A 15,387-nucleotide genomic window follows, 5' to 3' on the forward strand; every position below is an offset into this window, starting at 1 on the left:
AAGAAATTGCTAATGACCTTTTCTCAGATATCCCACCTGATCCAGGAAGTAGCAGTGAATCTTTGTCCTGTAGAGCGCTCCATCAGTCACTTGCACCTCAATAAACTGTCCAATTCGACTGGATTCGGAATTTGTGGCAGTTTTGGCTGATCCCAGGGATCGGAGGACTGTAAAAGCTGCTGCCAGGTGCTTGAAGGCATCAGTTTCTGGTCCTCCTCCAGCCACAGCAAATAACTGCCGCAGCAGGAGCATCGAACAGTGTGTCTTGCCAGAACCTGATGTTCCCGAGAGGATGATGGCCTGAGGATAGCCCGTTTCAGCTTGCTGACGCACAGCTTCCTGGACAACGCGGCTCATCTGTGGTGCCAGAGGAAGGGAGCGCGTTGATGAGAGTGTCAGGGGATTTCCGATGTCATGGTAGGGATTAACTGACAACAGAATTGGTCCCACATTTGTCTGTAAAGAAGATAATTCAAAAATTCATATTTGTTTATTCTAATTCACAAAAGGAATTTGCTTATTCTGATAAATTTTAATCGTTCTTATGATAAACATCAAGAGGATAATTTTTTGTGTTCATAACAGACCAATCGCTAAAGGTAGCAAAATCAGTGATTTGTTCTGAGAAACAAAGGAATAGCGAAAGTGGATAAGATTTTGCAGAATGCTCGAACTCGTGAATTTTGTCATTTACATGTAATAATACCGAGAGAAGATGCTTCCATATCAATCTATCAGAAAAATCAACCTTTTTTAATCAAGAAAATTTCATGAAATCAAGTTTTACGGTGCTGTTTCTCTATATGCATAATCTCTATATGCACAGCTCTGTGTCGGTTGCATTCAAAATCAATTTGTTTACATTTTGACAAAGTAATAAAGAAAATTATTTTCATGGTAACTAATTTTTCTCGTATTTAGTTTTCTTAATTTTATTTTTTCTGTCGCATATTATAGGCCAATCCATCTCAAGACGACCGAGAAAATCGCAAATCGCGGGTTCATGGTCTTAGATGTTTTTGAATTTTACATACAGTAAACTCTCTCTCATTCGGGAATATGGGGCAAAATGTCATCCGAAAAACTGAACTCAAAATTTTGAGTTAACCCGTTTTTCCTTTTTTGAAAATGTTGTTAAAATTTGAATAGTTTTTTTTAAAAAATAAGCGCAAAAGTGGAAGCTTGCCTTTTCATGGAATGTAGTACTCAATGTTACTGATCAACAGTAAAAAAATGAAAATTTTTGAGAATGGGATTTTTGAGAAAAAATAATTTTTAAATTTTTTCAAAAAAAAACTTAAAAGACGGTTACAAAAAAACTTGAGCAGATAATACGAAAATTAGTATATCGTTTTAAAGAGTATAAAATTATCTTTCAAATAAAAAAAAGAGTAAGAAGAAATCTCAACCCGTTCGCGAGATAGAGCATTTTGAAATATTTGCCAAAAATCTCAATTGACGAATGAAGCGTGAGACGCCATCTTTGGCGCCATGTATCTCCGGCCAGGAATTTTTTTTAGGCGAAAAAAAAATAGGGGTATATTATTTTATCGTGTACTTTAACATATGTAAAATTCAAAAACATCTAAGACCATGAAGGGTACCCCTATGGTTGTCTTGAGATGGATTGGCCCTTATAGTTAAAATAACACTTGAAATTCTAGAAAAATAAAAAAAAATAATAATAATTTATTAAAAGAAAGAAAAAACCGTTAGGAATTTCAAAGAAGTTGTGCATATTCAGAGAGAGAACTGTCAAAAAAAGTACCCAAACTATGCATATAGAGAGAGAGCACTGTATATGCCTCTCTTTCTCAAATGTATTGAACATGTCAATTCCACTATTTAACACTCCAAATCTAAATTGAATTTCTGTGATATTTGAAAGAAGAAGAAGAGTGCGAAATAAGGACATATAAAAGAGTAGCTCAATGTAGCTTTATATCACAAGATTAGGTAGCTACAATAAAAGAAATTTCTGTTTGTATTGGAGTCTAATATGTCAAATGAGAAATTTTTGACATATCTGTCAAAATTGAAGGGAAATAACTTAACTAGCTTTCAAATGCAAAATTCTTTCGTAAAGTTGTTTCCAAATATTATCCAAATTTGCCTTTGTGAGATATTTTAGTCAAAATGAAGCATTTTGAAGTAAATCACTTACATTTGTGAATGTAAATCGTGTTGAAATGTCCCAATTTGACAGATTTTTTTTTTATATTTAAGATTTGCTTTTATTCTAATATGGGCTTTATATCCTAGACACACTTACGACTTAAGCCGAGAGACGACTTAGTGGAAAATGATGAAAATGCGCTTTAATCATTATTTCAAATATAATTACGCCAAGTCGTCTCTCGGCTATTCCTCATGACTGTTAAGGCTCTTAAGCAGTCTTCAGACTAGAGGTTTAGCCCAGTTCTAGAAAGTCTCCAAATCTTAAAAACAATCAATTAATTTGCTTCTTTAGAATCCGATAGATTATTCGAATTTTATAATACAATTCAAAGTCAAAATTTTATGAAAAATCTTAATAGATAAGAAGTTAGAGAAGTTAAGCCATATAGCTAAGCCTAAGGTCTGAAGCCTATATTAGACTAGAGATTTAAGGGTCTCAAAAGTCTCACCCTTCATAGTCTGAAAAGATCGGATTGTGGCTAAGCCCAAAAATTTGGAGACTTAGCTAAGTCCACGTTGAAACGAAGGCTTAATGCTTTATTAGTGGCCTTAGTGGCTTATCGATGCTGACGCACCCTTGAAGTGACGTGAAACATAAAATCAGCCATTACAGAGATGATAAAGAATTATACGTGCGTTCTGGTAGTTTTCTATGATGTTTAAAAAAAAAACTGACATACCAAAAAAGCACAAAATGAAATTTCTTCAACATTAAGTTCTCGAGGGAGAAATATTTTTGTATGTATGTATGTAATGTATCCTCATGGTGGTATACTTTGATATGTACATCTAGAAATACATACCATTTCGATTAAATTACAAGATCAAAACATAGTATTTTTCAAAGTAATTCTCTTTTTGTACCATCTCTTATATAAATATTCGTCATCAATTGTCATTTCCGTATAAAACTCTTCAAATTGTTAGTATTTTGAGAATTCCAAGTACTTCCGAGAGGTTTTTGGAATTATTTAAAGAAAACAAGAATTTTGACGTCTTAAAATCTTGAAATGGTTCCATAATTGTAAATCTTGATATCCACACGGTTTGTGTCTTGGATTTCAAGATTCCAAGATGTTTGACATCTTGATCTTGATTTTTATTAATTCACAGCAACCAAAATCTTGAAATTTTATTGATCTTGATCTTAATCTCAGAATTGAGGCCTATGTGGCTATAGGCCTTTATGGCCTCCACACACTAGGAGCAATTTCTTTAAAAAATGCCTTTTTAACCCTTTAACGACGAGACAATTTTCGCGGACCGAAAATCAGCAATAAAAATGAAACCAATGAACAAAACCAGTAAAAGGTCTTTTATCTGGGCTTCGAAAAGCCGACAGAGTCTCATTTGATGTATTTCTTGCCTATACACTGAGTGAGAGAAATCCGAAAAAGTTAAAATAACATTCCGGAAATGTTGATTTTACCCTGCATTATTGATCCGAAATCGGTGTAAATATTACCCTTTTTAGGTATATTGGGGTTTAAAGTTATCCTTTTTCATGTTAATTTTACCTTTAAAAAGGTGTAAAATTAACATTAAAAAATGTTGATATATTTTTACAACTAAAACGTGTTAAAGTTATGAGGAAAAAAAGTTAGTCGCACCCCCTTTTTTCTCAGTGTACGAACGATAGGGACAAAAATAGCCAAAAAATTTAAGTAGTTTTTCTGACAATACTAATGAATGATAATTTTCAATCTAATGAAAAATATTATGTTTGAGTATTGTAGTTTCTTTCCCAAAACGGTTTTGCTTAAAAAAAATGGAAGTATTAAAAATATTTAAAATTTATTTTCATTATGAGAATTTAAAAATTCGCCATTTTTGAGCTTTAAAATTTACTATATAGTAAATAGCTGGAGACTTCCAAAAAATATCCTGGATTCCGTCAACCTTCTACTTTACAATTATGCACAAACATAAGGAAAAAAGGGACAGATAATCCTAACCGGCTTATGTAGGTGAGATTCTTAACGTGAGCTAACTCGGAGTGCATGCAAATTCGATTTAGAGCTGAAGTTGGGAGACGCCATTCAGTTATCTTGAATCAAATTCGTGAAATTATACAAATTTTGTATTTAAACCAAAATATCAAGGATTTGGATAAACTGACAGAAAAGTCTTATATGGGTAAAATGTAGACCAGAATGTTCTCTATAATTTTCCCATAGAACATGATCTCATCGATTACTCAGAAGCCAAGATAATCGAGGTTTTTTTGTTTCTTAACTCGTTTTTTCATCCAGAGTGCCCCAAGTAGTCATTTGTTGAACTTCAACTATATCAAAGAATTGTTGTATTTTGTGGGACTTTCCATTTAAAACCCTATTTTAGGTGTCTTGGTGGAGTAGAGGCAGTCAAATTGGCATCTGAGTGATTTCAAAGCGTTATTATGGGAAAAATCAATTTTTTCACACTTAAACGGCAAAATCGGAGTGATAGCTCAGTCTGAGCGGAAAATGATGTATAGACGAAATGTAGAGACAAATGTCCTCTACAATTATGTCGAAGTAATCATCAAAATCGGTTCAGCGAGAGTCGAGATAATTGAGGTTATGTGATATTGAAATTGGTTTTTCGACTGTGGCGCCCCTGCTGTTGGTCCCACGAAGTTCAAATATTCTAGAAAGTTGTAGCATTTGGTAAGATCTTTCGTTTAAGCCCTCATTCATCAAAATCCGTCACATAGAACCGGAGATATGATTTTTTAAATTTCGTGAACTTTGACCCCTCATATCTCCGGTTCTATTGAAACCACAGCGCGCATACGCACCATTTTGGAAACGTCCTAGACTGGACTACAACATACTAAAATTTCATTAACTTGCACAATGCCGTTTTTGAGAAAAATGTCTTTGAATTTCGATGAATTTTGACGCTATCACAGCGCCACCTGTGGTGACTTTTTGAACTTCCATCTGAAAGTGCTCATCGAGACGAAACCAAAAAGGTAAAATTTATGTCGATATGTTAATTAGAACCGGAGATAGAGGCCGGTCAATGTTCGAACTTTGACCCCTTATAGCTCGGGTCAGGGGTTATGGATCGACTTAAGGTTTTTTTTGTTTGATAGGTATAATCAACGGCTACAACATACTAAAATTTCAGCCCGATTGCATAAGGAATTTTTGAGTTATTTAACTTTTAAGATTTAAAAATTTTCTTTTTAATAATAGCGCCCCTAGCGGTGGTTTTATGAACTTGCGATGTTAGAAGAGGAAGTGGCATTTCACGAGAGCTTTCCAAAAAGCCCTCATTTTTTAAATTCTGACAATTAGAACCGGAGTTATGGCCATTTTAAGAAATTTTTTTTGGACCCTTATAGCTCGGGTCAGGGGGGTCGGGGGACCTTAAGTTTGGTATTGATGGAAAGCTCTAAGGCCCAGCTATAACATACTAAAATTTGAGTCCGCTGAATGCCATAGGGGCGGAGCTATTGAGAAAACAAAAAAAGGGGGGTCTTCAAAATGGCGAAAGGAGGGGTGGGGGGTGGGGGGTCAATGCACCAAGTTGCAATTTTCATGCGATATATAACCTTTGCCGAAAACCACAAGTCGATATCTTTTTTAGTTTAGGAGCTATTAAGCTCCAAAGAGCGGCCGGACGGCCGGCCGGACGGCCGGCCGGCCGGCCGGCCGGCCGGGAACGTAACTTAGCCCCCCATATATTCGTGATCAGGAAGTGGCGAAACACATTTTGGCCAAGTTTGAGCGCGATCGGAGGACATGAAATTTTGTTAGGATTATAGTAGGTGAGATTGTTAAGAATCTCACCTAATCACCTAATAACTTTAGGTGATCAGGAAAAATGATTTTCTCTATGGGATACCGGTTGTGTTAAAGAAAATTTCCTTTATCCTTGTAGATAGAAACGTTAGAATTTTTTAAAAAAGGTCTTTTTTGACGAAAATTGCTTCTTGTGTGTAGATATCATAGCTGTTTCATATTAATTGTGTTAAATGAAAATATTAAGGGGTGATTCCAACTTAAACTTTCATCAAGTTTGAAAGTTAAATTGCTCTGTAATTTGCGGAAAAGTCTAATGAAAAACTTCCGGAAGTTTCTGGATGCCTCCATTAGTTTCACTGAAGATTTTCACACTCTCATCCCACAGCTGCAACACCGCAGGGAGATTAAGAAGAAAAATAAGAAGGTGACGAATAAATGTGAAAAATGTAGGTGAACGTGTCTCAATCGAACAATTCCTCCACAGCTCGTGATGTAATTGAAGCATTTAACATTTCTTCCGTAATTATTGTAAATTTGAACAATTTTAATTGAAGTGCAAAGGTGTGTTTGTGCATCTTTGGTTAACACTCTCTCCACCATCTGGGATTGGGATCTACCACGAAGCTTTTCGCACCAGAACAAATCACTCATTAAAACATTGCGCAGCTCTCCTCAAGTTCTTTTCTTCTTCTGTCCCTCTTCCATCTCTTCCATTTCCAGCTTTTCATCGATTCTTTCTTTTTGCACCTCAGGTCTCAATGGTTTTTTTTTCCTTGCTTCTTGCACATCTTTTTCTTCTCACCGTCATTTCTCTCGCCTCTTCGCTTTATTATTGTTTCTCATTGGAGCATGTTCTTAATTCTACAACACTTTATATTCCATTGGACTGTGTTTCCATGTTCCTAAAGTACCTTGGCTTCTCTTTTGGGACCCTTCAGCAGACACACAGCGAAAAAAAGGCTCAGAATCTCCCCATGAACACAACCCAAGAAAGAATTTATCACACTCAAAAACAACTTCCATCGAAGCCTTGTACACCGTCTCTCAATCCCAAGAATTGTACTTTTTTCACCATCATCAATCGACTTCAAGATAATTCTATACAATGAAAATCAATAATGATTTTTTGTTGGAGCAAAAAAGCTCATCCCCGTACCTCAGAGAGTTTCTTTGCTTCTTTGATCTTGGTATAACAAAAACAAGGTAGAGACCCAAGAAGCATTTTTTTCTGTATATAGTCTTGTAGAATTCCCTAAGTAAGGAATTATAGAACTAAAAATCTTTTTTATTTGCTTATAACGCTTTTGGTTCCATCACTGAGATGACTATAAGTAAAGTGGCGCACTCTTAAGGATCTTAAAGGCTTCTATAGGAATTTCAACGGAAAATTCTGACTTTAAATCTTGTAAAAGTGCACTAAAAGACTTGTTTAATACCCGGTTCTATAAAACAGCTGTTTTGCTTCTTGGGGATACTTTGTGGAGTTGTACAAAAGCCTTACCATCGAAAATATCATTGGCACAAAATCTACTTTAGTTGCTCTTTAAGAGCAATTTATCACAATTGCATAATATTGGCAACACGCAGATCAATGTGCTAAAAAAGCTCATTAACTTCTTCAGCAGACGTTACCAATGTTTCTCCCCTGAAAGCTATTTGGAAACGTACTTAGTCATTGTGAGAGAAAATCACAGTAAAAACAATTAAATTTCACCCTAAGGTTATGTATTTTTCAAGCCAATTTTACTCTAATATGAAAATTATGTTGAAATTTTAATAGGTAGATCGCGCATTTGCGATGGAAACAGCACAGTTTCAAATTTTTTTGGTGAACTGAGAGAAATCCGAAAAAGTTAAAATAACATTCCGGAAATGTTAATTTTACCCTGCATTATTTATCCGAAATCGGTGTAGATATTATGCTTTTTACAGGGGCATGACATTTCCTATGTTTCAAATATGTTTCTAGCGCGCCGACAAAACTTTTGAGTTTATTAGCTGTTTTTTGTTATTGAAGAACGAATTAGCAAAAAATACTAATACAAAATAAAAACCAATTTAATAACGAAGAGGCAACCGAAAACCCTAAATTGGCAACCTACGTAGTTTCGGAGATATCTCGTGATATGTGTACGAAAACAGGGAAAAAATTATACTAAAACCGGTCGCATTTTTGAGAGCTAATGTCACCCCTCTGGCTTTTTAGGTGTATTATGGGTTAAAGTTACCATTTTTCATGTTAATTTTACCCTTAAAAAGGTGTAAAATTAACATTAAAAAATGTTGATATATTTTTACACCTAAAAAGTGTTAAAGTTACGAGGAAAAAAAGTTAATCGCACCCTCTATTTTTTCTCAGTGTGTAAGAAATTTATGAAATTTTCTATAATTCTCTGAATTGTTAAAAATGCTTCAGTTTGCATTTTAAGAGCTTAACATTTTAAGCTTGTAATATCGACCACTCAGAATAAGAAACGAATAACTCCAGTAGGCAAATTTTGCAGGAAAGCGATTTGAATCCTTTTCTATTCCGAAATCAATAAAAAAAAACGATATTGAGATGTCAAACCTGTCAAAATTGACATTAACACTTGACAATTTCAAAATGACACATTTATTTAGTTTATTTATTTATTCAAATTAAATGTTTTCCAACTCCCTGTCATAGTTTAAAATATTCTTTTTCTTCAACTGTTGGAAAAATTTTTCAATTATGTGAAATTAAATCAAATGAATCATGCGAGAAATTGAAATCTGTAAAATCCTCAAGACATGATAATGCTATATGGCAATCCTAACCGATATACCGTGCCTTAACAGCAATAGAATGGAAAGAAACTTAAATAATTGTAATAGAATAAAGATAAAAGAAGAATTTTTAGACAAATTCCTATTCCTTAATGACTAACTCATCGATTTCGTAAGGGTAAACTATAAATTTAAAGAATTTATTTCCAATACTTAAAAAAATTCTGAAGTTGTCAAAAAATCTCTGACACCGAGGGGTAACTTATTTCAGGAAACATGAGGGAATATGGTAAGGGAAATCTATGGAGAACCCAAGGGACCAGGGAATCATTTTTCCATACATTTTTGCATAGAAGCACTGAAGACTATTGGCAAGTTTTTTCCTAAACAGAATTGACTTATAAGTCTGATATATTTCGAAATCGTGCACTAAAACCTATCTAAAAATACGTATTTCATAATGTTTGCCGAAATAATACAAGAACTACGAGTGAATTTGTTTAAGTTGCGGTGCAATATGTGTAACATTTTTTCAAGGAAAAGTGAAAAATAGCTTCACTCTTTACTAGGCGTGATGGGCCCCTGCAAGGGACTTACAGAAATCAAGGAACCTGTACATTTTTTAGGGAAATTGGAATCCCCTTACATTTTCTTTGGTAACTCACGGGAAACCCGTACATTTTTCGGGATCTTGGGGAACTTCAGAAACCCGGGAAATCAATATATTATTCAGGGAGCTCATGGGAAGCCCTATGTTTTTCAGAGAACGCGAGCAACTCGAAGAAGTCGAGGAACCCATACATTTTTCAAGGAACTCATGCGGAATCCTTTAAAGAACCCGGAAAACCCCAAACAAAATCCATACATCTTTCAGAAAACTCACAGAGGAATACACAATAAACCCTTATATTTTTCAGAGAACGCGGAAAACTTGAGGAACCTAAGAATTCATATATTTTTTCAGGAACTTCATGCGAAGCACTTTTCCCAGTATATTGATTAATTCTGCAGCGGATAAAAAAAAACAAACATTTATAAAATAAATTGTGCCAGTTCAATGGGAAAGATGTGAATTAACTGAATTTCAAGGTAAGATTTGTTGAAACTGCACTAAAAATTTCATATTTAAATAAGCAAAAGTATTAAAAATGTGTTTAAGTTATCTCTTAGGGCTAAACATAACCTCACATTTTGAAATAATTGTATGCTTAGGCTGGACAATAAACAGCTAAATGAGCAAAATTGAGCAAATATTTTATATGTTTCGAGAAAAGAGGTTATGTTGCGTTGTTAGACCTAGTCTAAACCCAGTTTATTGCCGAAGGAACACTTTTTTGACAAAGAACACCCCTATATTGCAACTTTTATCAAAATATCGAAATTTATTTAATGTAACTAATAGAGTCTACATACTAGAAATAATATTCTTCAAAAATTGCTTTTAAAAAAAAAAAATGACGTTTCCGTCCACATGACAGGAAAAATTTTCTTTAAAAGAACATTTTTAAGAATGCTTCAAGTGTGTAGAGCCCTTAATAAAATGCAAATAGGATAGCATTTTTCTCTATTTAATTTTCCCTATCAAGCTTTTATATTTAGTCTAAAAACATAACCTTACTTTTCAAAAGAACCTGTAAATCGTGCAGGAAAATTTAGTAAAAAATTTTTTATTTTATTTTGCTTATTTTGCTGCTAATCCAACATAACCAAAAAGTTATTTTGAAATATAAGGTTATGTTCTTTTTATCCCTAAAAAAATTGCACATTTTTAATCAGGGGCATGACATTCCCTATGTTTCCCATATGTTTCTAGCGAGCCGAAAAAACTTTTGAGTTTATTAGCTGTTTTCTGTCATTGTAGAATGAATTAGCAAAAAATACTAGTACAATATAAATGCCAATTTAATAACGAAGAGGCAACCGAAAACCCTAAATTGGCAGCCTACGTAGTTTTTGAGATATCTCGTAAAATGTGTACAAAAACAGGAAATAAATTACACTAAAACCGGTCTCATTTTTCAGAGCTAATGTCACACCCTTGTTTTTAATAAAAATAAGGGAAGAAAACCAGCGATCAGCAGTTTTCCTCGGATCGTCAGGTTATTGCCATATTGTTGCACCAATTCAAATGAATTTTTAAACATTATTATCCATTTTTTACCATTTAACTCGCACAAAAATGCTGTACATTCCATCAGATTTAATATACAAAACCAATTTTTCGTGAACCACCTGACTAAATTCATGACGATCTGAGGTATAGAAAACATAGTTCCAGGTTTTCTAGTTTTTTTTTAATTTGTTGTAAAATTTTAACATTAAAATGCATAAATAGAGGAAAGCGCGATACCTTCGGACGATTTATGCTTCGCACAAATCATTTTTTTCAATGTGTTATAAATGAATTTGGCCTATTATAATATTATATTTTAATGTCTAGTCTAGTCCAATGCCTCAAATTTAAGGATCATAGAGAAAAAATTGAATTGCCCGAAGCTTGAACGGTCCGAAAGTAGCACGCTTTCCCGTATAGTTAATGGTGCACTAATATTCCGATTATCATACACAAAACTACCAAATAGTATTTTGAGCCTCATACTTTGAACTAGATATCGACCATGTCTCTTAACATTCCGATCCGGTCATCCGGTGTGTTCTTGCCCTATATAAAATTTAAAATTTTGAAATTTGTTATATTTTTTGTTATTAATTCGTTCATTTCAGAGGTAAGTTAGTTTATTTTTCATGCCTTATTTATATTCTTCAATTCTGGAATTTATCAATACCTAACCTCAAAAATTAAACCTATTTTCTTTTTGTTTTAAATTAGACAAACAGAGAGTAAATGGAGAAATGATTCTTAATATTCATTAAACTTATTTCATTGCTCAAAGCCATCAGAACTACAATTAATTTTGAAGGGAGTATGAGTAATTTTTTGAGTCCCCAGCCGTCTTAGCATTGCGAAACCCCCAAAACTAAACATTCACCGCATGATTTATCTCTAAACCATTGACTTTAACGGATTAATTTCTTTCTAAACACACTAAGTTCAATTCAAAGTACGTCAATGTGAATAAAAGTAAGGAAATCGATGTGAATTTTGCAGAGTTAACATGACAAAATTAATCATATCGATGTAATTGATGATAAGCAATATTTCTCATGTACAAATGGCATATGTATTGAATTGAGAATTTCCTGTAACACTGTAAATTTTTCCACATTTCATTAGATAGGAATTTATTGGGGCAAAAAGTGATCATATTGAAGGTTTACGATCAGCTATCACTAATGAATTATTATCCCAATGGGCATTATGAAAAATTGATTCAATTGATAATTATTTCTGTGATTTATTGCTGAACTTAAGAAGAAAATAAGAGAATTTCTCTAAATGGCTCGAAAGCATTTTTACTGTACAATAAATTGAACAAATTGTCTCAGAATGATTTAATGAGGTGCTTTCGTGAAAATCAATGGGCTTCGGGTTTTTACCCCAAAAAGCCCATTTCTTCACATTCAATATGCGTAGAAGCGAGTCCCAATTAATTCACGAATTATGTGCAATTTTGATCCCAAAAAAAAGGTGTGATTTGAATTCGGAAACATCAAACAACTTTGAAAACATGCCCCAAAGAGTTGTGTGGAAATTATAATGAATACTCTTTTGCAGAGGCACGAATTTGTAGTGTTTTTGCTGTTGTCTTCGCCTTTTTGTCAATTACCAAATTATTCGCACTTTTCAAAACATTTCTGGGCAATTTACTCATTTGTCCGCATAATAAATTTCAAATTAATTTATGAACTCTTAACTGAGAATACTTTTAAAGGCAATGCTGCAAGGGGTATTCCACTACTGGCGAGTACTGAATACAACTTTTAAGAATGTTGGGAATATTTTACGAATACAGTGATTAGTGAAAAATAATTAAACATTACCAAGAATCAATACCACAGACTTTAAAATTAATACCAAAAACTTAATCTATTCAATCCCACAACTATCCCAAAATATCTTTAATCTATGAGAAATTGATTTTAAAATCTGGGGATGTGCTAATAAATTTCTGGGATTGATTTTAAGTTTATGTGGGATTGCTTTTTTACCTTTTTTTATTACTGTATTTTATATTCAATAGTTTCGGAGCATAAACTTTTGAAAATTTTGAAAATAATTTTAGCACAGGTGAAATTGATTTAAAAAAAGTTACTTTTCTAGCAGATGAATACAACAAAGAATAATAAAAAGCAATCCCACGATATCGTTAAAGTCGATTTCATAGTGTCCTGAAGTCAATCATACGGTAAGCTAAAACACAATTACATTATGTGTTTAAATCAATGCACTAAAAGCAATCCCACAATGTTCTAAAATCAATCCCATGATGTGCTAAACTGATATTCCACTGTGTATTAAAAATCAATCCCACGATGTACTAAAAAGTAGTACTACAATAAAGTAAAAAACAAAACAATTTTATTACGTTCTATAATCATTCTCAGGGTCAACTTGAACACAATCCCATTAGCCTTAGAATCAATCCCACGATGTACTAAAATGAAATTCTAAAATATTCTGAAGTCAATCTCGTGATATGCTAAAACATTATTCTGTTATAGTTTAAAAATATTGCCATGAGGAACTTAACAGAAATTTTACGGTGAAATAAAATATTAAATAATCCATTTGGATTTAAATTTAATCCCACAGTGAATTAAAGCAAAATCCCAAAAAGGTTCTAAAATCAATCCCATGATGTATTAAAACACTAACCAAAATCTATTACGTGATAGTCAATCCCAAAGTGAAGTAAAACACAATCCCATTGCGTATTAAAATCAATCCCAAAATGCTCTAAAATCAATCTCATAATATGTCAATACAATACTTTATTATGTTCTAAAAATATTGATAGATTGGCACAAGTAAGAACCAATCCCACGGTGACGTAAAACACAATCCCATTATGTCTCAAAATCTATCCCATACGATAAAAAAGCAATCCCACTGTGTTCTAAAATTAATTCCATGATGTACTAAAACACTAAACAAATGTATTACGTTGTAAAGTCAATCTCAAAGTAAACTAAAGCATAATCTCATTATGTCTTAATTATGTGTCCCATTATGGACTAAAAAGCAATCCCAAAATGCTCTAAAATTAATCTCATGATGTGCTAAAACATTATGTTAATATGTACTAAAAATATTGGCAGATTGGCACGAGAAACTTAGAAGCAATCCCGCGGTGAAGTAAAACACAATCCCATTATGTCTTAAAATAAATTTCACGATGTAAAGAAAAGCAAACCCACAATGTTCTAAAATCTATCCAATAATGTGAATAAACGGTTCAAAAATTAACCAAATCTACTACATGCTAAGATCAATCCCATGGTGGCCTAAAACACAATCCCATTATGTCTTAACATCATTTTCATAAGGAACTTAAAGCAATGCCACAATGTTCTAAAATCAATTCCATGATGTGCTAAAACATTATTCCATTGTGTTCTAAAAATATTGCCACAAGGAACTAAAAATCAATTCCACGGTGAAATAAAACACTAAATAAATCCATTACGTTCTAAGGTCAATCCCACAATGAACTAAGGTACAATCTTACAGCTTTATAAAATCAATCACAGATTGTAGTAAAAAGCTAATAAAAATAGAATATTATAAAATTCATATTGAGACATTAAAACACAATCTCATTGTGTCTTAAAATCAATCTCACGATACAATAAAAGGCAATCCCACAATGTTCTAAAATCTATCCAATGATGTGCTAAAACAGCACCCTAATCTGACACGTTCTAAAGTCAATCCCACCGCGAACTAAAAAAATAACAATTTAATCATGCCTTAAAATCAATCCCAAGATGGACTAAAAAGCCATCCTAAAATTTTCTAAAGTCAATCCCACAATGTGCTAAAACACTATTTCACTATAACTTTGTTCTAAAAATATTTCCATATTGATTATGGCTAATGTTCTAAAAATATTTCCACGGGGAATTAAAAGCAATTTTACGGTGAAATAAAACACTAACTAAATAAATCTATTACGTTCTAAAGTCAATCCCATATTGAACTAAAGCACGATCAGAGTTATAAAATCAATCCCAAATTGTACTAAAAAGCTGATAATCATAGAATATTCTAAAATACATCCCATGACATACTGAAACAAGTGAAATGCAATCCCATATTGTCCTAACGTCAATCCCACAATGCAGTGCTAAAAATTTATGAGATAGTGTTCTAAATTTAATTCAATAAAATTCTACAAAACAGTTCTAAAATTATAAAGTTCATTTCAATCTTCAATCTTGTATTTGCTTAGGATTCACGCCAGAATCCTCTAAAATAATAATTAAATTAATCCCATATATTAGAGCAATACCAAATTTTGACTAAATGTTAAGAAAACTGTGGTATTGGGCAGAAAATAAGTGGGATTCAATACAAATTAATCGATAAAGGGTTCCTGGAATTCTCTAAATTGCATAAATCTCGCAAAATCAATAATTTTAGTTTTTTTTATTTGTAAATAAATACTATCTGGAATATTCTGTAAATAGACAGCATCAATTTGGCTTCAATGAATAGCCTCTTGGTACTCATAGGCACTTATCCAGCCTCTGCCAAATTCTCACAGAAAATCATTTTATTCAACAAGCCATTTGATAGTTTAATTCAAATTTCTTTGGTCTGTGA

The 15,387-nt window shown here is 33.0% G+C and overlaps 1 protein-coding gene across 1 annotated transcript in view; it reads right to left on the bottom strand.

The window, feature by feature from the left end:
• The window catches only part of LOC129806153 (unconventional myosin-IXb), a 79,103-nt gene that overhangs the window by 15,121 nt on the left and 48,595 nt on the right, over positions 1-15,387 (bottom strand). Inside the window, exon 5 of the mRNA XM_055854530.1 lies at positions 37-456. Coding sequence (XP_055710505.1) covers positions 37-456 — 420 coding nt within the window. The remainder of the gene's footprint in view (positions 1-36; positions 457-15,387) is intronic.

The sequence above is a fragment of the Phlebotomus papatasi genome, chromosome 3 (assembly GCF_024763615.1).
Source record: "Phlebotomus papatasi isolate M1 chromosome 3, Ppap_2.1, whole genome shotgun sequence".
Lineage (NCBI taxonomy): Eukaryota > Metazoa > Arthropoda > Insecta > Diptera > Psychodidae > Phlebotomus > Phlebotomus papatasi.